This window comes from Thamnophis elegans, chromosome 7 (assembly GCF_009769535.1).
Source record: "Thamnophis elegans isolate rThaEle1 chromosome 7, rThaEle1.pri, whole genome shotgun sequence".
Lineage (NCBI taxonomy): Eukaryota > Metazoa > Chordata > Lepidosauria > Squamata > Colubridae > Thamnophis > Thamnophis elegans.
This window is the reverse complement of record NC_045547.1, coordinates 82,656,301-82,681,886: the sequence shown is the minus strand read 5'-3', so window position 1 is coordinate 82,681,886 and position 25,586 is coordinate 82,656,301. Positions and strand designations below refer to the sequence as shown.

Here is a 25,586-nt window from a genome sequence, read left to right as displayed (position 1 = left end):
AGAAAAAAAAATCATACAGTGATTTTAACCCAGTGATTTTAAGCTCTCTTAACCAAGTTCTCACTTAGCCACATAGATTGCGGGCTCCGTTGTCATCGTAAGTCGAGGCCCATCTGTGTTGAACGCAACCGAGGCTGTTCTCACATTTATTTGCTCCACTAAGAATAGCTCGCCTCAAGGATCCCCTCCCTGCAGTTGCCAGTTGTCACCCCGTATTCTGAGTAGGGGGCGAGTCGCGAACACACCAGTGCGGTAATTTTAACCATGGAAACCGAAGCGGAGATAATTTGAGGACTAAATATAAAACATCACCCGGAAAACAATTATTCTATTTCTAATATGAATCTTCAAGAGCCTTATCTCTAAATAGACAGACTAGTACGGAATAGCAAGAGTTGGAAGGGACCTTGGAGGTCATCTAATCTGCCTGGAAGTTTCAAAGAAGAGATTGGACAACCGTTTGTCTGAAGCAATAGCAATAGCAATAGCAGTAGACTTATATACCGCTTCATAGGCCTTTCAGGCCTCTCTAAGCGGTTTACAGAGAGTCAGCATATTGCCCCCAACAATCTGGGTCCTCATTTTACCCACCTCGGAAGGATGGAAGGCTGAGTCAACCCTGAGCCGGTGAGATTTGAACCGCTGACCTGCTGATCTAGCAGTAGCCTGCAGTGCTGCATTTAACCACTGCGCCACCTTGGCTCAAGGGGTGGAGGGTTTCCTGCCTAAGCAGGGGTTGGTCTAGAAGACCTCCAAGGTCCCCTTCCGACTCTGTTGTTCTATTGTAGTCCAACTCCCCTACTTAAGCAGGAGACACTATTTCTGACAAGTGGCTGTCCAATCTCTTCTTGAAAACCTCCAGTGATGGAGCACCTACAGCATTTGGTGGCAAGGAGTTCCACTGGTTAATTGCTTTCACTGCTAAGAAATTTCTCCTTAGTTCCAGGATGCCTCTCTCCTTGGTTAGTTTCCCTCCATTGCTTCTTGTCCTGCTCTTCTCAATAGAACAGAATAGAAGAATGGAAGGGAAGAGAAGAGAAAATGGAATAGAATAGAATAATAGGATAGGATAGGAATGGAATAGAAAATAGAAAATATAGAATAGAAAATATAGAATAGAAAATTAGAATAGAAAATATAGAATAGAAAATATAGAATAGAAAATATAGAATAGAAAATATAGAATAGAATAGAAGAGAAGAGAAAATAAAGAATAGAATAGAACAGAATAGAATAGAACAGAACAGAATAGAATTCTTTATTGGCCAAGTGTGATTGAACACACAAGGAATTTGCCTTTGGTGCATAAGATCTCAGTGTACATAAAGAAAAATAAAATATTGGAACACTGTTGGAATATTGAAACACTGCAAAAACTGCAACTTTTTTTTTCCTGTTCTGTAACTTTGAACCTAAACGAACTGTCGCATAAGTCAAGGATCGACTGGGTTGGAAAGCTGTTAAAATTGGAATGCGGCTGCATCCAAAAGTTCTGCTTTGCAGCCTCCGTGAAGCTCTTAATCTTTTGACACTCGAACCACTCGGACTTCGGAATTCGGTAGTACAAAGAGGGCAGATAAGGATTTCCTGCCCTGCTCTGTGTAAACAGAACCTCTGAGCTCCTTTTGCTCGGAGAAGGCCGATGGTCCTTGGGTTTAGCAGAATAACAGAGTTGGAAGGGACCTTGGAGGTCTTCTAGTCCAACCCCCTGCCCAGCCAGGAAACCCTGTACTCGTGAGGGCGAACTTACGTCACGTGTGCCACAGGTGGGACATGGAGCCATTTCTGAGGGCACGCTAGGCATTGCACCGTCAGCTCCAGTGTGCATCTTCAATCTTGATTTTTGGGCATTTTTCATCCTTACCTGAAGCCTCCGGAGGGCGAAAAACTGCCCAACACACAAACCGGAAGTTTGGGAACGGACTTCTGGTTTGTGCGTTGGCCATTTTTTGCCCTCCCTGAGCTCCTAGGAAGCCTCTGGAGCCTGGGGAGGGTGAAAAACGGACCTCCTGGGCCCACTGAAGGTCCGTAAATGAACTGGCCTGGACTAGTAGCATTCCACCCCCTTCCAAAAGGCCCCACGCATGCCCCGTTTTGGCTGCCAGATGCACCGTGGGCCAGTCCTTTGCTATTTGCTGGACGTCCCCGCGGGCCAGATTTAAGCACCCTGCAGGCGGGATGCGGCCCACGGGCTTTGAGTTTGACACCCCTGATCTAGGATGACCGCAATTGTTACACAACAGCTCAGTCCATTGTGACGATTGTGAAAGGGGGTAAGAAACATATTTTGTGACCCGGAGCCATCTTCAGAGCTTTCCAGATGTTGTCTTCGTGGCTTCTCCACTTCCCCCCTCCAAGCAATTTTGGTCCATGAAAGTCACATGTCTAAAAAAACATATTTCCCAACTCCTCTTTTTTTTAACCCTAGATGTCATAGGCTCCTCGTTTTGAAATGAACTTTAATTAAAGCCAGGTTTTCTGGGGAAAAGACTTGTAATTTGGGTGCCAATAAATATTGTAGCATCCCACCTTCGAACCCCGAGAGGGTTTGGGTTTGATTGTGGTCCCCTGCTTTTTAAGTCTCATGGCGGGTGGAAAATCACCCCCCCGCACGCCAGTCCTCTGATATTTTTTTAAAAACGAAGGTGGTTGTGTGTGTGTGTGTTTTTTTTTCCTCTCGACAACTTCGGGAAATAGCAGCGAGCCGTAGCAACAAGATTGCATAGAAACCGGGCAGAAGTAGCATTTTCAAAATCTGTGCATGACGAAATCCATCCCGCGTCGCAACGTTTAAGAGCTGAAAAACCTGAGCAGCCGATAAGGTGAGCCTCGTGGAAAATCGTGGGAAATTACTTTGGTTTGGAATCAAGCCGTGGTTGTTTATAGCCTTGACTTCAGCCAGGTTTACAACTGTGTGTAGGCAGAGGTTCCCATGGGCGATTTGGAAAATGTAGCATATGGGAGTGAAATTTCTCCAAAACGTCCTTTCGGGTCATTTTCGAATAAAGCTTCGTGAGCCGTGAAAAGAATCTCCTCCTTAATCGACTGGAGGGCGAGATGCAACGCGTTAAAAGTTTTCCCGTTGCCGTCGTGCCCTTCTATATTTGTATTTTTGCTTATGTGTGTGTGGTTTTTCTATTTATATATCTGCAAGCATGTTTTCCCTTGCTGCTTCTGTTTTTCTCTTGATGAAAATAGCATAGGTTTATTTGGGGTTTCTTTTTTTTAACCCTCCTTCCCTCCCTCTCCGTCCTGCGCCCGTAAGAACGAAAATCCACTTTTGTGTCTACATGTGTGAGATATATACAGAGGTGGGTTTCACATAATTTTTAACACCGGTTTGCCGCGCGCTGAAAATGTGAGTGCGTGGGCGTCGCCTTCCGCGCATGGACTTTGCGCAAGCGTGTAGCTTGCATGCATGCGCGCGGCTTAGAAGATGTGGCTAAATAGGGTAGCATAGTGCCAGAGTGGTGATCCACAGGTCCCCACTACTAATTCGGCTGAACTAGTCCGAACCGGCTGAATACCACTACTGGGTATATATATGTTTATATATTTGAGAAACGGTGGCTCAGGGGCTTAGACACTGAGAATCCCTGGCGCCGCGTAACGGAGTGAGCTCCCGTGACTTGTCCCAGCTTCTGCCAACCTAGCACTTCGAAAGCACGTAGAAAATGCAAGTAGAAAAATAGGGACCACCTTTGGTGGGAAGGGAACATCGTTCCGTGCGCCTTCGGTGTTGAGTCATGCCAGCCACAGGACCATGGAGACGTCTTTGGACAGAGCTGGCTCTTCGGCTTTGAAACGGAGATGAGCACCGCCCCCTAGAGTCAGGAATGATTAGCACTTACGTACGAGGGGAACCTTTACCTTTACATACATGAGCCGAGGTGGCGGAGTGGTTAGGGGTGCAGTACTGCAGGCCACTTCAGCTGACTGTTATCTGCAGTTCAGCGGTTCTAATCTCACCGGCTTAAGGTTGACTCAGCCTTCCATCCTTCCGAGGTGGGTGAAATGAGGACCCGGACTGTGGGGGCGATATGCTGACTCTGTAAACCGCTTAGAGAGGGCTGAAAGCCCTATGAAGCGGTATATAAGTCTAACTGCTATTGCTATTGCTATACTGAATATAAATAAGTAAATGTTGATTATGACTATTGCATATTTTTAATGAAGTGTCTTTCTCGTTGTCAAGCCTCTGTGATGGGTTCTTCTTCTGAATTCTGTGTTCTTTTCCTGTATTCTGCCAATTTCAGTACAGGTGGTCCTTGACTTACAACGGTTCACTTAGCGACGGAAGTTACAACGGTGCGGGGGGGGGGGAAGAGACTTATGACCGTTTTTCACCCTTACAACGGTTCAGCCTCCCTGTGGTCATGTGGTTAAAATTCAGAGGCTTGGGAATCGACTCCTATTTATGACGGTCGCAGTGCCTGGGGTCACGTATTCCCCTTCTGGCAAGCAAAGTCCACGGGGAAGGCAGATTCACTTAACAACTGGGGTTACTCAGTTAATAACGGCAGCGATTCACTTAACAGCTGTGGCAAGAAAGATTGTAAAACTGTCTCGCTTAGCGACAGGAATTTGGGGCTCATTTGTGGCCGTAAAGCGGAGGACTACCTGTAGATCTTGGAATTAAATTCTTGCTTGTTTTTCTGCCCAGAATCTCTCTCTGGCCCGGCAGAGTTGAGTGTAATATTTAGTCTACCTTAAGAAAGTTTTGATAATGTCTTTCGACTTCAGTGGTATAATCTGGACGTGAAGCTCCTGGAACCGAATGGGCAGCTGGTGGTTTTCTTTCATTCCGTGCCAGGTAAAAGCAATTTGTGCCTGGAATGGATTAGTGCTCTCTGTATAATTAAAACATTTGACGCTGGAAATGCGCAGAGCATTGCAAAGTTGAAATGTTTTTGGTCTCAGAAGGTTTGGGGGAATAGCTGGGTTGGGGTTCAGGAGAGGTTCTTCTAACCTGTCCATTATTGTTCCAACACTGTGAAAACTTTACCCATTTCCGAAGGAAAAAGTTTGGAAACAATTTGCACAGTTTCTTCCTTTCCTTTCCTTTCCTTTCCTTTCCTTTCCTTCCTTCCCTTCCCTTCCCTTCCCTTCCCTTACCCTTTTTCCTTTCCTTTTTTCCTTTCCTTCTCTTCCCCTTCCTCCTTCCTTCGCTTCCTTTTCCATCCCTTTCCTTCCCTTCCCTTCTGTTTCCTTCCCTGTACTTCCTTTCCTTCTTCCCTTCCCTTCCCCTTTCCTTCTTCCCTTTCCTTCTTCCCTTCCCTTCCCTTCTCTTCCCTTTTTCCTTTCCTTTTTTCCTTTCCTCTCTTCCCTTCCTCTTCCTGTTCGCTTCCTTTTCCCATCCCTTCCCTCTCTTCCCTTTTCCTTTCCTTCTTCCCTTCCCTTCCCTTCCCTTTTTCCTTCTCTTTTCCTTTCCTTCCCTTCCCTTCCCTTCTCTTCCCTTTTTCCTTCCCTTCTCTTCCCGTCCCTTATCTTCCCTTTTTCTTTTCCTTCTTCCCTTCTCCCTCTTCCCTTCCCTTTCCTTGTCTTCCTTTTTCCTTCTCTTCTCTTCTCTTCCCTTCCCTTCCCTTTTTCTTTTCCTTCTTCCCTTCTCTTCTCTTCCCTTCCCTTTCCTTCCCTTCCCTTTTTCCTTCTCTTCTCTTCCCTTCCCTTTCCTTCCCTTTCCTTCCCTTCCCTTCTCTTCCCTTCCCTTCCATTCTCTCCTCTTCCCTTCTCTTCTCTTCCCTTCTCTTCCCTTCTCTTCCCTTCCCTTCCCTTTCCTTCCCTTCCCTTTCCTTCCTTTCACTTCCCTTCCCTTCCTCCTTTCCTTTCGCTTCCCTTCCCATCCCTTCCCCCTCCCTCCCTCGCTCCCTCCCTCCCTTCTGAGATTCTGATAGCAATATAACTTTAATTCAATCCTTTAAAAAAAACCTTAAAATGTTCACTTGTTGACCTTTCCTGCAAATGGGAGGATTGAAGGCAGGCGCTTTGAGGGGAGAGAACTCTTGACATCACAGGAGGAAGAAGTTTGTAGATTTGTTAGCTGACCGTTTAAATTAAAATGTAATGTAGTTTGCCTGTAAGAAGATGCTGGGAAGGATTTCCCCACTGCAGCAGGGAGAGTTTAGTAACGCTGGAATGCCTACATCCAATCGGTGGCTGGTTCCTGGTACTTTTGCCTTGGTTTGCCAGCATTTGCAAATCTTATTTGGTTTAAAAAATGGAGAGTTGACTTGGGAAGATCCGCCTTGGGCAGCTTTTGAGATCGGTGGCAATGTTTATTATTCTCTGACATTTACACTGATGTGCTTACGTGCCCCTGAACACACACATGTGAACAAAATGTAGCATAAAATAGCACATTTCTTTCTGGGCAAATTCACGTTTTAAGAAATCATAAGGAGTTGGCCTTCCCTAGGACGATGGAAGGAGGTAGGGGGAGGGGATTGTATCGATTACACTTAATTGAAAGCTAATTACATCTGGACTTTATTGAGAAGGTAATAGCAGTTAGACTTATAGACTTTCAGCCCTCTCTAGAGTCAGAGTCAGCATATCGCCCCCAACAACAATCCGGGTCCTCATTTCACCCACCTCGGAAGGATGGAAGGCTGAGTCAACCTTGAGCCGGTGAGATTTGAACCGCTGAACTGCAGATAACAGTCAGCTGAAGTGGCCTGCAGTACTGCACCCTAACCACTGCGCCACCTCTCACCCGAGTGAGAGTCTTGTGAGTAGAGAGGTCAGTTGTGAGACACCAGTGGGAGTCTTGTGATGGGTCTTGTCCAGAGGTGGGTTCCTACCGGTTCGCACCTATTCGGTAGAACCGGTTCGTCAAATCTACCGAACCGGTTAGAAGAGGTTCCACCAGTGGACCCGGAAAGCAGGCCACACCTACAGAAGAGGTTCCAAAAATTTTGAAACCCACCACTGACACACACCACACACACACAGAGACTCACAGAGAGAGAGAAAGAGAAAGGAAGAAATAAATAAAGAAAAAAAAGAAAAAGAGAAAGAAAAAGTGAGAGAGAGATGAAAGAAAAAAAGGAAAAAGGGACAGAGAGACAAAAGAAGGGAAGGAAAGAGAGAGAGAGAGAGAGAGAGAGGAGAGAGAGAGAGAGAGAGGGAAAACACATGGCTGGCAAGCCACCCCCACCAGGTCACATGGCCAGCAAGCCACTCCCATAAAGGAGGCCACACCCACAGAGTAAGTTCGAAATTTTTTTGAAACCCACCACTGGTCTTGTCATAGAGAGGCCACAACAGATGTGCATCACAACAGGTGAGCCTCTTGTGATGGTCAGATGTGGGTTGTGTCAAGTGACCTTTCTTTAATTAAAAAAAATAAAGTTTTATTAATTTTCTATTGTTTACATTTTGTTAGCGCTTAATAAACATCGTGTTGTCTGGGTTATAATCACTGCGTTATAAAGTGGTTAACCACTGGGCAAGAAAAGTCGTAAACGAGGCAAAATTCAGTTAGCAAATCTTTCGCTTAGCAACGTAAATTTTGGGCTCAGTTGTCGTAATTCGAGGACTTCATCCCAGGTTCCTGGGAACTGGAGAGCACGATTGAGATATATTAGGATTTGATGTTAGTGAATTCATAGTATATTATTTCATATCCTTTATGAATTAATTTTAATTGGCGACCGGCTGGATCGGAAGACTTCAATTGATCCAGGTTGCAAATTTAACCTCTACGAGTTGGAGGAGGGCTAGTGGATAATCATAGTTGCAGCTGTTACGCACTCTGCTTACGTTCCCTCCAATCCTCTGACAAGGTTTTGAGAAGTTGATTTACCCAGCAAATACAGCTGGGTAGCGTCTCAGATAGAAAGTTCCTACAGAGAGTGGTGAGGACAGCGGAGAAGATCATACTGTAGGAAACTTGCTTCCTGTCATTCAGGATGCTGCTTATAAGCGCTATGCGCTTAGAGCCCAAAGCATTGTTAGAGACCCCACACACCCACTGCGGTCTGTTTTTGTTGCCCCACTCTGGGAGGAGGTTCAACCAAACCTCAACCATAGATACTCATTGAATGTCTCTGCTCCTTTTCTCTATCACTACAATCTGTCCTATAGGGTTGCTGGTGAAGGGAAAATGCGATATAACCCCCCAAAGCAATAAAACAATTGAAAGTTTCCTACTGCAGTGAGTTGAGGTTGCCCAGTGCCGATTCTAAACTCTGTTGTTATTCCCTGCTAAAGCTTCAGAACAGAGCTTAAAATGAGAGGGGCTCTTTAAAAATAATCAACCCAGCTTTTGTGAGCTGCAGCTCACTCACTCTATGGGAGGCGTAGAAGGGGGCTTGTTCATTTTGTGAAGCGCTTTGGTCTTGCGAGGATTATTATTTCGACATCTGCTAGTTCTGGAAGAAACAGATGTTCGGCAAACCAGACGGGTGACGACAAGGCGGGAATTTTTGGAAAAGACGTTTCCCAGCAGGAATGCAAATCCCCTTTTGACACACATACCCCTCACCCACCCACCCAATCACTGTCAGGTTCCATTCCCCTACAGCCCAAGCTGCCTGCCTGCCCACCTGTCCATCTAATCTATTATCTTTATCTAACTATACATCTCTAGCCATCCATCTATCCCGCTCTCCTGTCTGTCTGTCTGTCTGTCTCTCTTCTATCTAATCTCTATTATACATTCCTCTATCTATCTCTATCCATTCATCCATCCATCCCTCTCCCCAATTATCTATCTATCTATATCTATCTATATCTGTCTGTCTGTCTGTCTGTCTATCTATCTATCTATCTCTATTCTATCTAATCTCTTATCTATTAATTCCTCTATCTATCTCTATCCATTCATCCATCCATTCCTCTCTACAATTATCTATCTCTATCCATCTATCTATCTATCTATCTATCTATCTATCTATCTATCTATCTATCTATCTATCTCTATTCTATCTATCTATATATATTCCTCTATCTATCCATTCATCCATCCATCCCTCTCTTCAATTATCTATCTATATCTATCATCTATCTCTATTCTATTTAATCTCTATCAATCTACACATTCCTCTAACTATCCATCCATCCATCCCTCTCTCCTATATCTATCTATCTATCTATCTATCTATCTATCTATCTATCTATCTATCTATATCTTTATCATCCATCCATCCATCCATCCCTCTCTCCTATCTGTCTGTCTGTCTATCTGTCATCTGCCACCTACCTACCTACCTACCTACCTACCTACCTACCTACCTACCTACCTACCTACCTACCTAAATAGAGCTGAAAGGGACCCTGGAGATCTTCTAGTCTAGTCCAGTTCTAGAGCAACCACAACTTCTGTAAACAAGCTGTGTTAAGTGTCCTCACTCTTAGGAAGTTTCTCCTAAATCCCTTCTCCTTAAATGCTTCTCACCTCGATTAATTTCCATCCATTTTGGTGTCTCTTGCTCTCTTTGCCCTTAAGTAAACGTTTAGCGAAGTGTTTCCAACAAATTGTTGGCCTTTAAATGCCCGGTCCCTGCCCTCGGGAAAGTTGGTGTCTGTCTTTGAAGAAGACCTTCTTTGACTCTTGTTGACTGGAGTATTATTTTGCCATCTGGTGTTGAATAGCAAGAGCAAGACTGGATAATAAGACCTTATGTGAAAACTGTCTCTAACCCAACACAGAAGAATTCCGATATTCAGCGAATGCAGAACTGATGGTTTGAAGGTGGCTTCTGAAATGGGCAAATCCTACATAACACATTGTTGCCTCCTTCTTCCAGGTATTAGTGGTGGCTACCCTACAGGAGGATGACTATGATGGGAGATGCAAGTGAGATGTTGGCTGCAGCTCTGGAGCAGATGGACGGCATTATTGCAGGTGGATCCCTCCATCACCCTCTTCCTTATCTCTCTACATGTCGTCCCTGGAGGAGGAACCTTGTGGGGGGGGGGTTCTCCAAATTTGGCAACTTTAAGACTTGGGGACTTAGATTCTCAGGAATTCCTCAGCCCGCCACCCTATGCTGCGTGGGGTATTCTGGGCGTTGAAGTCCTTGTTCTGACCTAGGCTTCCCAAGATCACAAAACTGACTCCTTGTCCCGATAAAGCCCCTTTTATTTAGGTTAAAGGGAATTCCTCTCCAGCAAAGTCCCAGCCAAAAAGTCTTTCAAGAGATTTCACAACTACAGACCTTGATCAGGGTTGGAGAGCTGCCAGGCCGATATCTTCCAAACTCCATGCTGTAGCGGCAATTACATGGCAACAAGTCAGGAACAGATCTTCACCCTAATGAATTGAACTCATTGTCTCCTGCAAACTCCACTCCCCTTTCACTCCTCTTTTATTTCCTCTGGGAGGGGCCATTCACCGTCCCACCTGTGCCTTTACTCCTGAGTCAGCCCTTGTTCCTTAGCTGTTCCCTTCTCCTGGCAGCTCTGTGCATGCGCACATCAGGAACAGGCTCCATCTGTTCTTCTGCCCCCCCTGTGTCTTTCAGGAAACAGTTCTGGCCTAGGCTTCCCCAGCAGCGTGAAGTCGAGTCCTTGCCCTGATAAACCCATTTGATTTAATTTACAGTGAATTCCTCTTCAGCAAAGTCTTTCCTCTCCTACAATCTTTCAAGATAGTCCCCAATTACCCACCTTTCTCAGGCTTGGAGAGCGGCCAGGCCGATATCTTTCAGACGCCGCAATACTTGGCAAGAATGCAGGAATGAATTCATTGTCTCCTGCAAGCTCCACTCCCCATTTGCTCCTCTTTTATTTCCTCTGGGAGGGGCCATTCACCGTCCACCTGTGGCCTCACTCCCAAGTCGACCCCTGTTCTTTAGCTCTTCCCTTCGTCCGGCAGCTCTGCCCATGCGCACACTGGGAATAGGCTTCAGATGTTCCTCTGCCCCATTGATGTCTGACTCTGAAGGCAGCTGATAACTGGCATACGGCTCTGGCCCCCTCTCTGCCCCCGATGCAGAGCCCTCATCAGATCCCTCCCCAGACTCCAGGAGTGGTCACTAGCTCCGATGGCCACTGGTGGGCCACAACATCCCCCAACTCTTAAAGTTACTAAATTGTGGAGACTATCCAGGTCTAAGGATACATCAAATATGGGTAGCTCTTGACTTACGTCACTTTGTTTAGTGACCGTTCGAAGTTCCATAAATGGACTTAAGTGGACTAAATCCACTTAATGGCTGTTTTTCACACTTACGACCGTTGCAGCGTCCCCACGGTCACCTGATCCAAATTCAGACACTGGCAACCGATTCATATTTATGATGGTCGCCGTGTCCCGAGGTCTCGTGATCCCCTTTTGCGACCCCTTCTGATCAGCAAAGTCAATTTTGGGCTCCATTGTGGACGTAAATCGAGGACTACCTGGATAAACTGATCATCGACCTGCAGGTTTTAACCGCCTTCTTCTCACCCTCCTCCTCCAGGGTCCAAAGCGCTGGAATACTCCAATGGCTTGTTTGATTGCCAGTCCCCAACTTCTCCATTCATGGGGAGCCTACGTGTCCTCCACCTGGTGGAAGATCTCCGTGGTTTGCTGGAGATGATGGAAATGGATGAGAGAGAAGGTCTGAGGTGCCAGGTCCCCGAGTCAACGGCCGAGATTTTGATGGAATGGCTGCAAAACCAAATGGTGAGACAGGTAAGTGGGCAATTGTAAATTATGGTGAGAAAATACAGTGGCCCTAGCCTAAAAACTCCCAAGATCACCGCAGATGGGGACTGCAGCCAAGAAATTAAAAGAGGCTTGCTCCTGGGGAGGAAAGTTATGGGAAATCTAGACAGCATCCTAAAAAGCAGAGACATCCCCCTGCCAACAAAAGTGTGTCTAGTCAAGGCTGTGGTTTTCCCAGTTGCAATGGATGGCTGTGAAGGTTGGACCATAAGGAAGGTTGAGCGCCAAAGAATGGAGGCCTTTGAACTCTGGTGCTGGAGAAGAAGACTCCTGCATTGAGTCCCTTGGACTGCAAGGCCATCCAACCGGTCAGTCCTAGAGGAGATCCACCCTGGCTGCTCTTTAGAAGGCCAGATCCTGAAGAGGAAACTCAAAGACTTTGGCCACCTAAGGAGAAGGAAGGACTCCCTGGAGAAGAGCCTCATGCTGGGAACGATGGAGGGCAAAAGAAGAAGAAGGGGACGGCAGAGAAGGAGGTGGCTGGATGGAGTCACCCAAGCAGTCGGCCTGAGCTTAAATGGACTCCGGAGGATGGTAGAGGACAGGAAGTCCTTGTCCATGTGGTCACGATGGGTCAGACACGACTTGGCAGCTAAAAGCCCAGGATTTTAAACATGCATACTTGTTGAAGGAAGGGAGGGAGGAAGGAAGGGAGGGAGGGAGGGAGGGAGGGAGGGAGGGAGGAAGGAAGGAAGGAAGGAAGGAATAACACATATACTGCTTTATAGTGCTTCACAGCCCTCTCTAAGCAGTTTACAGAGTTAGCCTCTGCCCCCAACAATCTGGGTCCTCATTTTACCCCACCTCGGAAGGATGGAAGGATGAGTCAGCCTTGAACCAGTCAGGATCAATCCTATAACATTTCAGACAAATGGTTATCCAATATCTTCTTTAAAACTTCCAGTGTTGGGGCATTCACAACTTCTGGAGGCAAGTTGTTCCACTGATTAATTGTTGTAACTGTCGGGAAATTCTTCCTTAGTTCTAAGTTGCTTCTCTCCTTGATTAGTTTCCACCCATTGCTTCTTGTCCTACCCTCAGGTGCTTTGGAGAATAGCTTGACTCCCTCTTCTTTGGGCAACCCCTGAGATATTGGAAGACTGCTATCATGTCTCCCCTGGTCCTTCTTTTCATTAACTAGACATACCCAGTTCCTGCAACGGTTCTTCCTATGTTTTAGCCTCCAGTCCCCTAGTCATCTTGGGGGTCATCTTGAAGTTGGATGAAACATAAAAGAATAAACAGAAAACAAATGCATGGGACAGGGGGTGGGAAGAGATCCTGGATCCTCATCTTACAACCTTTGTGATGGCTTTTTACTTTGTCGTCGTCTTTTGAACGGATCTAGAAAGCAACATGACAGCAACCGAGGTTTTTTTTTTTCTTTTTCATTTTCCAGATTAATGGACATTTGTCTGCTAACGGAGACGTCTACCAGGAGCGGCTGAGCCGGCTGGAAAGCGATAAGGAATCCCTGGTTCTGCAGGTGAGGGTGGAGAAAGGACATTTTCTGATTGGCATGCTCAGAGATAGGGAGTGGCACAGTGTTTTCATTCTTCTTTCTTTCTTTCTTTCTTTCTTTCTTTCTTTCTTTCTTTCTTCTTTCTTCTTTCTTCCTTCCTTCCTTCCTTCCTTCCTTCCTCCTCCTTCCTTCTCTCTCCCTCTCCCCCTCCCTCTTCTTCTTTCCTCTTTCTCTCTCCCTACCTACATCTTTCTTTCTTTTTTCTTTCCTCTTTCTTCCTTTCCTTTCTTCCTTTCTTCTTCTTCTTCCTTTCTTCTTTCTTCCTCTTCCTCCTCCTTCTTTCTTCCTTTCCTCTTCTTCTTTCCTTCCTTCCTTCCTTCTTTCTTTCTTTCTTTCTCTCTCTCCCCTCCCTCCTTCTTTCTTTCCTCTTTCTCTCTCCCTACCTACATCTTTCTTTTTTCTTTCCGCTTTCTTCCTTTCCTCTTTCTTTCTTTCTTTCTCTCCCTCTTTCTTTTTTCTTTCCCCCCTCTTTCTTTCTCTTTCTTTCCTCTTTCTTTTTCTTTCTTTTCCTTTTTTTAAATACAGGTGAGTGTCCTCACTGACCAAGTGGATGCTCAAGGAGAGAAGATCAGAGATCTGGAGTTGTCCCTGGAAGAAAACAGAGAGAAGCTGAATTCAACGGAAGAAATGTTACAGCAGGTACCACCCATTCCCTCTGGGGGAAGCTAAGGGTTTCCTTGGGTTGAATCTCCTCTGTTTTTGACACATTGCTTGCCCACTTATCTACAGGGGGGGGGCAACTACGTAACATCATCAGTGCTAGAAGGGGGGAGGTGGAGGAAAACTGGGGGGTCCTTGGTGCTCTCTGAGCCTGGTGGTTTTCTTGCAGATGTTTCATGACCCAACTAAGTAACATCATCAATGCTAGAAGGGAGAGGGATTTGCAGAGGAGGAGGAGGAGGAGGAGGATGACGATTGTGGGGTCCTTGGTGCTAAGCTGTGAGGACCACATCGATTTTGGGTGGGGGTCCTTAGTGCTCTCTGGGCTTGGTGGTTTACTTGCAGACATTTTATAACCCAACTAAGTATCATCATCAGTGCTAGAAGGGAGGTATGTGTGTGGGAAGGAGGAGGAGGAGGAGTGATCTCTGAGCTTCGTTGTTTTCTTGCAGATGTTTCATGAGCACTGATGATGTTGCCTAGTTGGGTCATGAAAATCTGCAAGGAAACCACCAAGCCCAGCGAGCACCAAGCCCTCCTCTCCTCTTCCTCCTCTTCCTCCTCCTCTACATTTGACGCAACGTTCAAAGACACGTCGCCTTTCTCTCTCTCCTCCTTTAAAGGACAGTCAGTCTCTTCTCATTTCTTCTTCTTTTTTTAACCAGGAGCTCCTAAGCAGGACATCTCTTGAAACTCAGAAGCTGGATCTCATGGCCGAGGTCTCCAACCTGAAGTTGAAGCTGACCGCTGTGGAAAAGGACAGGATGGATTACGAAGGCAGGTTCGGAGATGCAGATGTGAGTCAAACAATTTGAAAAAAAATATTTTGAGGGTACGCGCCATGGTCAATTTCTTCACTATTTTGCTAAGCATGGCATTTCTTGTCCAACGTCCACTTTGAGGTCAAGATAGCAGTAGCCTTAACAATTAGACTTATATACCACTCCATAATGCTTTACAGTTTACAAATGTCAGCATCTTGCCCCCAACAAGCTGGGTCAGGGGTCGGCAACCTGTGGCTCTGGAGCCGCATGTGGCTCTTTCATCCCTCTGCTGTGGCTCCCTGTCACCGGTTGGCTCCACAATTGATAGGGCTTTCAGTTAAAACAGATGGAGGAAAAAGGATGCCACACTAGGAAAAGACTCTATGGTGGGGGAACTGGGCTTCCGGTCGGCAGAGGAAAAAGGACACCATGCTAGGAAAAGACTCTGTGGTGGGGGAACTGGGCTTCCGGTCAGCAGAGGAAAAAGTATGCCACGCTAGGAAAAGACTCTATGGTGCGGGAACTGGGCTTCCGGTCGGCAGAGGAAAAAGGATGCCATGCAAGGAGGAGACTCTATGGTGGTAGTGGTGGGAACTGGACTTCCGGTCGGCAGAGGAAAAAGGATGCCATGCTAGGAGGAGACTCTATGGTGGGGAAACTGGACTTCTGGTCAGCTCCAGAATTGAATGGGGGCTTCCGGTTAGGACATTTGTGGCTCTTTGAGTGTTTAAGGTTGCTGTCCCTTGATCTGGGTCCTGATTTTATTGATCTTGGAAGTATGGAAGGCTTGAGTCAATCTTGAGCTAGTCAAGATCGAACTCCTGGCAGTGGGCAGAATTAGCCTGCAGTGCTGCATTCTAATAACTATGCCACCATGGATGGATGGATGGATGGATGGATGGATGGAAGGAAGGAAGGAAGGAAGGAAGGAAGGAAGGAAGGAAGGAAGGAAGGAAGGAAGGAAGGCTGGCTGAGTCAACCTTGAGCCGGTCAGGATTGAACTCCTGGCAGCGAGCAGAGTCCGCCTGCAATGCAGCCATTTTAATCTGCCTCTGTGAAGGCAGAAGAAGACACCTCAGGGTTCTCCTTTTTCTCCTCATTTCCTTGACTTTCAAATCTTTTTGTTCTCTTCTTTCGAAACAGGATTTGATGCAGGAAGTTAATGATTTGCGCTTAAAAGTAGGAGAAATGGACAGGGAAAGACTTCAGTATGAGAAAAAGCTTAAGTCTACCAAAGTAAGTCCATGTTACAGATTAAATAAATGCATCCTTGGCCGTCTTTATCTCTTGACTTATATATCTATATTCATATCTCTTTTTCTACCAAAGATTGATCCATTGATATGACAGCCTAGAATATTATTGGCTTAAATGAAGCTTGGGTTTAAGTTGGTGCAGCCAGATGATGGTTAGAAACTGTTTCTACGAAACTGTCTTTACAAATGGCTAGTATAGAAGTATTTCCTTCTTCATATCAGGGAAGGAAAATTGAGGGATTGTAGAAATCTAGCTAGACTTCTAGCTAGAAATGCTGCTTTCTCTTTCTATATTTAAATGCTAGCCCTTAAGGGTGCAATTCACAACACGAAAGAGCAACATATCACACTTGCTGAAAAGAAATTAGCACAGGCTTAATTTAAAATGCCTACAGTAGGAGCCAAAATTGTAGAAATCTTTTGGGGAAAAAAAATGCATTTTTGAGGTTTGATGGCTAATAGCACCACTTTTTTTTGGGACTAGCATCTTAAAATTATATACCAACGGAAAGATAATTTAATCAGGAATGTAATGCAACACCATGCAAATTAATGGTGGGAAGGAGAAAGGGAGAGGAAAGGAGGAAGAGAGGGGATAGGAGAGAGGGAAACGGAAGGGAGAGAAAGTAGGAAAGAGAGAAGGAGTGGAAAGAGGAGAGAGGAGAAGGACAGAGGAAGGGAAAGTAGAGAAGAGAGGGAACGTATAGGGAAGAAAGGAGGTAGGGAGGAGGAGAGGGGGAGAGGAGATAGGGCAGAGGTGAAATAGGGTATAATATAGTGTATGGAAAGCAGACGAGAAAATGACAGTTGTGGTGGATTGATGGTAAAAGGAATCAATATAATATTGGATAATATTGTAGGAAGTTATCACCCAGCCCTCTCCCAGAAAAAATGAAATATCCTAGGAAATATTGAAAAGGCAGAATATTTCTCTGGATGTGAAAAGAAAGAAACATGTTTTAAAAGACAGAATAGCTGCCTGTAGCTTCTTGCCCATCCCCACTTTGTTAATGGGCCATTAAGAAGGCCAAGCCAGTCCACTTTACATAATAAAGACTTCTCCACTTCAGCTACGGGAAAGCATGATAATATTGGCCCCCAACTGACCACATGGCATCTGAGAACTCAACCAAACCTGGATTCAAAACACAGCCTAGAGAGTTGCCCCTGCAAGCCCCATGGAAGTCTGACAACCAATCAGAATACAAGATCAAGATCAAAGGCCAGAGAGGGTATAAAACCAGGGACTCAGCTTCTCTTCCTCCCTTGCTTTCCCTTCTCTTCTCTTCTCCACCAACATTGAAGCATGTGATCCCCTTTTCTGTTCAGGGCTCAAGCCTTGTGGTCCTGTCTACCATTAAAACCATCTTTCCAAGCAGCCTCCATGTCTCCAGTGTCTTTTCCCCCACCTGGAGCCGAACCCAGAAGGACATTTCTTTCATCAATATAAAATAGTGATTGTTAAGATGTAATGGTATACTTGTGGGTTATATGAATGAAAATTTTAAAAAAAAGCTTTTTCAATAAAACAAAACAAAGTTTGTTCAGTTATCTGTATTCTATGAAAAGGTGTAGCCAAATATAGCCAGTAATATAATCCAATTAATAGAAGCAATTATTCAATCTTGGTTTCACATTATAACAGCTGCAGAACTAAAAGACTTGGTTCACTCCCTGGGAAGATATTGCAAGGCCTTCATTCATGCTAAAGGTTATCCAACTAAGTATTAACTGACATGGCGATAATTTTGTATATCTCATTTTTTTTCCTATGGTGATAATTTTTGTATATCTCGTGTTTTTTTCTACATGTTTCACTTTTCTCCTCTACAACTGCTATTCTAATAGCAAATCCTTCATAAAGGTCATTGCATTACATTCTTGATTAAATTATCTTTCCATTGATATATAATTTTATGGTACTGCTCCGGAAAGAAAAAAGTGGTGTTATTAGCCATCGAACCTCAAAAATACTGTATACGTTTCCCCAAAAGGTTTCCGCAATTTTGGCCACTACTGTAATTATCTTGCTGGTGTAGAAAAAGAAAATCGCAGCTAGAAACCTTCTTTTGGAAGAGAAAATTAGATATTTGGATCTTGTCATTTCATGCTAATTGGAGAATAAAATGAAAAGTTAGTCTCTAGAACTGTTTAAGAAGGCCAACAATGGAGTTTAGAATCACTTGGATTTGACACCAGAATTGTGATTTGTATCTATCTATAGCAAAGATGGGAAACAATGGTCCCTTTGTGACTTATGGACTTCAACTCCCAGAATTCCTGAGCCCCGGCTGGCTCAGGAATTCTGGGAGTTGAAGTCCGCAAGTCATAAAGGGGCCATCAATCCCCACTTCTGGTCTAGACAGATGTTGAAAGCGGCCACATCATTTCCCAAGCGTGCGACTCCCCGATCTTTTCTTACAGCCAACGATTGAAGGTAGAACTGAAATCAGTGTGAAAATAATTAAGAGCAGAGCAATTTAAATCATCATCGTGGTTGATATAAAAGGTACATTACAGCTGTGGGAGAACTTTATCAATTAATGCCTCATTTTTACAGCTGTTGCTCAATTTTGGGGCATAATCTTAATTGATTTGCCATCTGCAAAAGAAAGTTTGAACCTACACGTTTCAACCTACCACAATCTTGACAAACTTGAACATTGGGCGCTATCTAACAAGATAAAATTCGATGGTGAGAAAAAGGAAGGTTCTACATTTAGGCAAGAAAACCGAAATGCACAGGTACAGTATAGGTGGTGCCTTGCTCAATAGGAGTAACTGTGAGAGGGATCTTGGAGTCCTAGTGGACAACCATTTAAATAGGATCCAGCTGTGTGCAGCAGCTGCCAAAAAAGCCAACACAGTTCTAGGCTGCATCAACAGAGGGAGAGAATCAAGATCACGTGAAGGGTTAATATTATAAGGCCTTCGTCAGGTGGCTGATGATTTATGGGAATTGAAGTTCACAAGTCTTAAAGTTGCATGATTGGAGACCCCTTGGTCCAAAGCACAAAATTCAAAGGTCAAATCTAGATCACACAGTAAACTTTTGACCAGTCATATTGTACAATTCATGTTAGATCTGTCCTTCATAACGGCTGGCATAATGTCTTCTGCTCTGAAGGTTTGGTATCCTTTGATAGGCATCTCGTTCACCGAAGGCCATCCCTCTCGCTTTGAACGTAGGCCTGTTTATTATTCTTATTATTCAGCCTTTCCCCTTCCTGCATCTTTACTTCTCTTTCCATCCTCTGTCCCTCTCGCCCAGTCTTTAATGGCCAAGCTTTCTAGCATGAAAATCAAAGCGAGCCAGATGCAGTATGAAAAGCAACGGATGGAGCAAAAATGTCAAATATTGAAGGTCTGGTGGATTGGTGGATTTCCGTGGCTTTCGCAATCTTCTTTACCATCTTGTTTGTCTGCATTTTAAAAGTTTTCCTTTTTTTGGTGTGATGCATGTATGGATTTCCCCCCGCCCCCTCCTGTTCCTACGTAAATCCCTCCGAAGTACATCTCCAACTAAACCAAAATATCTCTCTGTGTTTCTGTTTTTTTAATTTTTTAATTTTGATTTGGCCTAGAAAACCGTTGGCTGCTGGTTTCTTTCGTGAAATGCATTAAGCTGAGCTTTAAAAAGAAAATCCATCTGAGATTTCCTTATTATAAATCAATATTCCATATATTTTTTTTGGCTGTATTAACCTTGTAAAGGTAAAGGTTCTCCTCTCCCATATGTGCTAGTCGTTCTTGACTCTAGGGGGCAGTGCTCATCTCCGTTTCAAAGCCGAAGAGCCAGCACTATCCGAAGACGTCTCCGTGGTCATGTGGCCGGCATGACTCAACACCGAAGGCTCATAGAACACTGTTCCCTTCCCACCAAAGGTAGTTCCTATTTTTCTACTTGCATTTTTACGTGCTTTTGAACTGGTAGGTTAGCAGAAGCTGGGACAAGTCACGGGAGCTCACTCCGTTATGCAGGTGCTAGGGATTTGAACCACCAAACTGCCAACCTTTCTGATCGACAAGCTCAGCGTCTTAGCCACTGAGCCACTGTGTCCCAGCTTCTGCCAACCTAGCCGTTCGAAAGCACGTAAAAATGCAAGTAGAAAAATAGGAACCATCTTTGGTGGGAAGGGAACAGCGTTCCACGTGCCTTTGGCGTTGAGTCATGCCGGCCACATGACCACGGAGACATCTTCGGACAGCGCTGGCTCTTTTGCTTTGAGACAGAGATGGTCACCGCCCCCTAGAGTCGGGAACGACTAGCACATATGTGTGAGGGGAACCTTTACATCTACTTGTTAACCTCTTACGTCTTGGCTGGCAAGTGTGTCTCTGCTGCAGAGAAGATTAGCAATAGCAATAGCAGTTAGACTTATATACCGCTTCATAGGGCTTTCAGCCCTCTCTAAGCAGTTTACAGAGTCAGCATATCGCCCCCAACAACAATCCGGGTCCTCATTTCACCCACCTCGGAAGGATGGAAGGCTGAGTCAACCTTGAGCCGGTGAGATTTGAACCGCCGAACTGCAGATAGCAGTCAGCTGAAGTGACCTGCAATACTACACTCTAACCACTGCGCCATTGATTTTCGGCCCATTTGCATTAAGAAAAAAGAAAGTTAAATTGGATTACTAGATTCCTCTAGCATTTTGATTTTAGAAAAAGGGGGGATCACAACTTGAGTTCTTCCCCGAAGAACCGAAGACGATTCTTGGAGGAGAAGTGGAACATCTTCCAGGAAGGAAAACCAAAGTCCTTTTGAAAAAGCACCTTTGGGACTATCATAGTTCATTATTTTATCCGTGTCTGTATTTTTTTTTTCCTATTGTTGGGGCCCGCCAGTGGAGCTGGCAGCAGATTTGGCCAGTGAGGATGTTGGGGAGGAAGATGGGCCAGTCCTGGTGTCTGGGGAAGGCTCTGAGGAGGGCTCTTTGTCGGAGGCAGAGATATGGCCGGGGACATATGACAGTTATCAGCTGCCTTCGGAGTCAGACATCAGTGAGGCAGAAGAACAGCTGGAGCCTGTTCCCAGTGGGCGCATGCGCAGAGCTGCCAGACAAAGGGAAGAGCTAAAGAACAGGGGTTGACTTGGGAGTAAGGCCACAGGTGGACGGTGAATGGCCCCTCCCAGAGGAAATAAAAGAGGAGCGAAAGGGGAGTGGAGTTTGCAGGAGTTCACTTAATTGTTTTGTAACTCTCCGAGGCTCCTTGCCAAATTCTGCAGATCTCAGCCTGGCCGCTCTCCAAGCCAGATAAGTTCTGTGACTGTAAATCCTCCCTCGAAAGACTTTGCTGGATGTGAAGGAGCAGAATTCACAGTCAATGAATAAAAGGTTTTATTTTTATCTGGATAAGGAGTTTGCTTCAGGCTCTTGGGAAGAAGCCTCGTTCAGAACACCTATGAACAAATGTACGGAGCCCACATTAACATTCCTACATATGCACTATTTTTAAAAATGATTTTAAGCATCGAAGCATGCTGAAGCATTTCGTGTTTGTGAAAGATGTCGTTGTAAAGAACTTTCAGTTTGGATTCAATTCCACTGAAAGCAGTGAGCGTAGAATTGTGCTGTCAAGTATTGTACACTTAATTGTCGGTGAAAACGTGTCACGCATGAGCAAAGTGGCAATGAAAATCCCGATAGGATCACGTCAACCCAGGATATTGAATGTTTAAATCAGAGATGGATTTCCTTTTTGGCTGGAAGAGGGGCCAAAATTAATTTTTATATTTGCACAGGTAAACTTCAACTTAGAACCATTCCTTTGAAGTAACTTATAACAGTGTTTCTCAACCTTGGCAACTTGAAGATGTCCGGACTTCAACTCCCAGAATTCCCCAGCCAGCGAATGCCAGCGAAAGTCCGGACATCTTCAAGTTGCCAAGGTTGAGAAACACTGTTATAACAGATACTCACACTTATGACCATTGCCTGATTCAAATTCAGACGCTTGGCAATGGATTCATCTTTATGACGGTTGCAACATCTTGGGGTCAAATTATCCCCTCTTGCGACTTTTTGACAAGCCAAATCAATGGAGGAAGCTGGATTCATTTAACGACTGAGCGAGTCCACTTAACAACCGCAGTGGTTTGCTTAAGTGTGGCCAAAACGTTCATCATATCAGCTATGGCTCACTTAATAACTGCTTTGTTTATCCATAGAAAGTCTGGTCCCAATTATCATGTTAAGCTGAGGACTGGCTGTGATATAATTGACCCAACTGGATATGGTTATTTCAAAATAAATGAACGCCATCTCTACTTTAAACAGCCAATGTTGGTTTAAACCTGTCCCTTTTAAAAGTGAAAACCAAAACAATATTCATTTTTTCTTATTCTTCCTTCCCTTCCTTCCTTCCTTCCTCCTTTCCTTCCTTCCTTCCTTCCTTTCCTTCCTTCCTTCCTTGCCTCCTTCCCTTCCCTTCCTTCCCACCTCCTCCTCCTCCCTCCTTCCTCCTCCTTCTTCTTCTTCTCCTCCCCTCCCTCTCCTTCCCCCTCCTCCTTTTGTTTTCTCCTCTTTCTCCTCTCCTCCGTTCTCTTCATTCTTCTCCTTCTCTCTTCCTTTCTCTTTGCTTTCTCCTTTCTCCTCCTCTCTCTCTTCTTCTTCTTCTTCTCCTCCTCCCTCCTCTCTTCCTTCCTCCTCCCCTCCTCCTTTTTCCCCTCCTCCTTTCTTCTCCTCCATTCTCCTTCTCCTCCCTCTTTCTTCTTCTCCTTTCTCCTTCTCTTCCCTCTTTTTCTCCTTTCTCCTCCTTTCTTCTTCTTCTTCTTCTTCTTCTTCTTCTTCTTCTTCTTCTTCTCCTCCTCCTCCTCCTCCTCCTCCTCCTCCTCCTCCTCCTCCTCCTCCTCCTCCTTCTGTCTGTCCAGGAAGAGCTATCGTCTTTAAAAGAGAAATTAGAACAGAAGGAATTGGAGATAAAAAGATTGCATGAGAAACTGGTTTTGCAAGTCAAAGAAGACATCGAGATAAACGACAAAGGTGAGGCGAAAATCGTAAACACCGTTTATGGGATGCTGGCTGGGGGGATTCTGGGAATTGAAGTCCGTACATTTGAAGATGAAGTCCACGCATCTTAAAGTTGCTAAGTTTGAGAAATTCTGGGCTAGATGGTTACTTAATTTTTTTTTTTAACAAGCCAGAAACAAGTCAATTGTATTTGCGCCTCCTGCCCTACACCTTATACGTGAGTCATTAGGAGTAGCAAATTTACTTTGGATGTTCTTTAAATTGGGCCGAACAATTTCCTTCTAAAACACGCACTCCAAATGCTGAGTATTTACCCTTTAAAGTTAACATCAGCAAACATTAGAAGGTGGTGTTGAAGATGGACATTTTCAGAACAAGGAACAGCTGAACGGAAATCTTTAATAAAAGTTAGCAATAGCAATAGCAGTTTGACATATACCGCTTCATAGGGCTTTCAGCCCTCTCTAAGCGGTTTACAGAGTCAGCATATTGCCCCCAACAACAATCCGGGTCCTCATTTCACCCACCTCGGAAGGATGGAAGGCTGAGTCAACCCTGAGCCGGTGAGATATGAACCGCTGAACTGCAGATAACAGTCAGCTGAAGTGGCTGCAGTACAGCACTCTAACCACTGCGCCATCTCGGCTCTTAGAATAAAAGTTAAACAAGCACAGACTTTTAAAATAAAGTTAGGAGCCACATTTTTTTAATTTATGGTATTGTAAACTGGTTTTGCTCTCTGAAGATGTGTGAGCCCCGAGTGTGATGATTAGCTCATTTATTCAGTGAGTTTAGATTCAAGTCAACATGTTGATTCCGGGCAGCTTACAAAATTGGAATCAATACTGCAATTTATCCAACTGGGAACAAGGAGCGTGTGTTTGCTGCTTTTCCAAACCTTTTAACCAACAAATCATATTAGTTTAGTTTAATTATTAACTTATTCACTTAAAGTTATCCAATTAGCTTAAATGAATAGCTACATTTTAAAGTAACCAAATCACTGTAAATAAAGAAACAATCTTTGAAATAATAAATGCATCTATATGATTGCAATGCTTTACGTTAGATGGGTTACCCCGAAGTCATGATTTCTGGTGGCATTGTGTGAGCCACGAATAAAAAAAAAAATTGTGTTATGCTTTATAAGTTAAGAAGTTAAGTTGCAGAACATTTTTAAAAAAATCAGGTCAATCTCAGCCGTGGAAATTTAGGAAGTGATTTTACCTGTTACTCACTCACAGCCCAAGGTCACAAGGTTGTTGGCGGGGTAGGAGAATTGCAATAGGGATGCTAAGTGAACTGCTTTGAGGTTCTAGATTTATATATTAACGTTGTGGCTGGCCCCTCTCGCAGCCAAATCACAGGAGGAGAAGAAGGCGTGGGAGTCAGGGTCAGCATCAAGGCAACCTGAGAGCGCCGCGGGGGGAGAGCTGGCAGAGAGAGAGAGAGGGAGGGAGGGAGGGAGGGAGGGAGGGAGGGGGAGGCAGAGCCTGGGCTGTCCATCAGATGGAGAGTCAACAGCCCCCAGGTCTGGAGGTGGCTGATGAAGAAGAGGAAGAACAGCTGGGTCCAGTGCCTGACGCATGGATGCACAGAAGGCAGAGGAGAGGAGAGCAGTGGAAATCTATGGGCCGGTCCTTGGGACGGAAGAGCCATCGCTGCTAGGGAAGCCCTACCCTAGCTCTGGGGATAAAAGGCAGGGGGTGGAGATGAATAGATGTGGCAGAGGAGAGGAGAGCAGTGGAAATCTATGGGACGGTCCTTGGGACGGAAGAGCCACTGCTGCTAGCGAAACCCTACCCTAGCTCTAGCGATAAAAGGCAGTTGGCGGAGATGAATAGATGTGGCAGAGGAGAGGAGAACAGTGGAAATCTATGGGCCGGTCCTTGGGACGGAAGAGCCACTGCTGCTAGGGAAGCCCCTTCTAGCTCTGGGGATAAAAGACATGGGGTGTGGCTGATGAGGAAGAGGAGGAACAGCTGGGTCCGGTGTTTGATTTATGGATGCAAAGAAGGCAGAGAAGAGGAGAGCAGTGGAAATCTATGGGCCGGTCCTTGGGACGGAAGAGCCATCGCTGCTAGGGAAACCCCACCCTAGCTCTGGGGATAAAAGACAGGGGGTGTGGCTGATGAGGAAGAGGAGTAACAGGTGGTTTACAGTGCCTGATGCATAGATACACAGAAGGCAGAGGAGAGGAGAGCAGTGGAAATCTATGGGCCGGTCCTCGGGATGGAAGAGCCACCGCTGCTAGCAAAGCCCCACCCTAGCTCTGGAGATAAAAGGCAGGGGGCGGAGATGAATAGCTGTGGCAGAGGAGAGGAGAACAGTGGAAATCTATGGGCCGGTCCTCGGGACGGAAGAGCCACTGTTGCTAGCAAAGCCCCACCCTAACTCTGGGTAAAGGCAGGGGGTGGAGATGAATAAATGTGGCAGAAAACTATTCATCTCCCTGCCGGACGGACTTGTTAGCCTGCGGTGAGAGAAAGACTTTTTGCCGGGGCTGCTGGCCCTTCTAAGGAAGGAATCTTCTGACTTCACTTTAGAGGGTTTGGGGAACAATTTGTAAATAAATCTAGTAACAAATGTGCTACGGGGGGGTTGACTTTTAATTTGTTTTGCACATGCTCCAACGCTTGGAATCTAATTTTTTTCAATCTCGTGGGTCTTCCTGCACAGATGACAATTGTAAAAAGAAGCTGAAAGACAAAAGTAAGGGTCTTTGTCTGTGTGTGTGTGTGTCCTCTCCCCAACACGTTT

General features: G+C 45.2%; 1 protein-coding gene across 7 annotated transcripts in view; it reads left to right on the top strand.

The window, feature by feature from the left end:
* The window catches only part of PPFIBP1 (PPFIA binding protein 1), a 103,012-nt gene that overhangs the window by 39,931 nt on the left and 37,495 nt on the right, over positions 1 to 25,586 (top strand). For 2 of the 7 annotated variants that reach the window (XM_032221337.1, XM_032221333.1), the window contains exons 2-9: positions 9,747 to 9,844; positions 11,403 to 11,608; positions 13,050 to 13,136; positions 13,698 to 13,811; positions 14,498 to 14,629; positions 15,740 to 15,832; positions 22,727 to 22,838; positions 25,506 to 25,538. In XM_032221337.1, the coding sequence (XP_032077228.1) occupies positions 9,775 to 9,844; positions 11,403 to 11,608; positions 13,050 to 13,136; positions 13,698 to 13,811; positions 14,498 to 14,629; positions 15,740 to 15,832; positions 22,727 to 22,838; positions 25,506 to 25,538 (847 nt within the window). In that variant the 5' untranslated portion in view covers positions 9,747 to 9,774. Of the gene's footprint in view, positions 1 to 9,746; positions 9,845 to 11,402; positions 11,618 to 13,049; positions 13,137 to 13,697; positions 13,812 to 14,497; positions 14,630 to 15,739; positions 15,833 to 22,726; positions 22,839 to 25,505; positions 25,539 to 25,586 lie in introns of all 7 variants that reach the window. The other 5 variants (XM_032221331.1, XM_032221330.1, XM_032221335.1 and 2 more) reach the window with 4 other exon arrangements.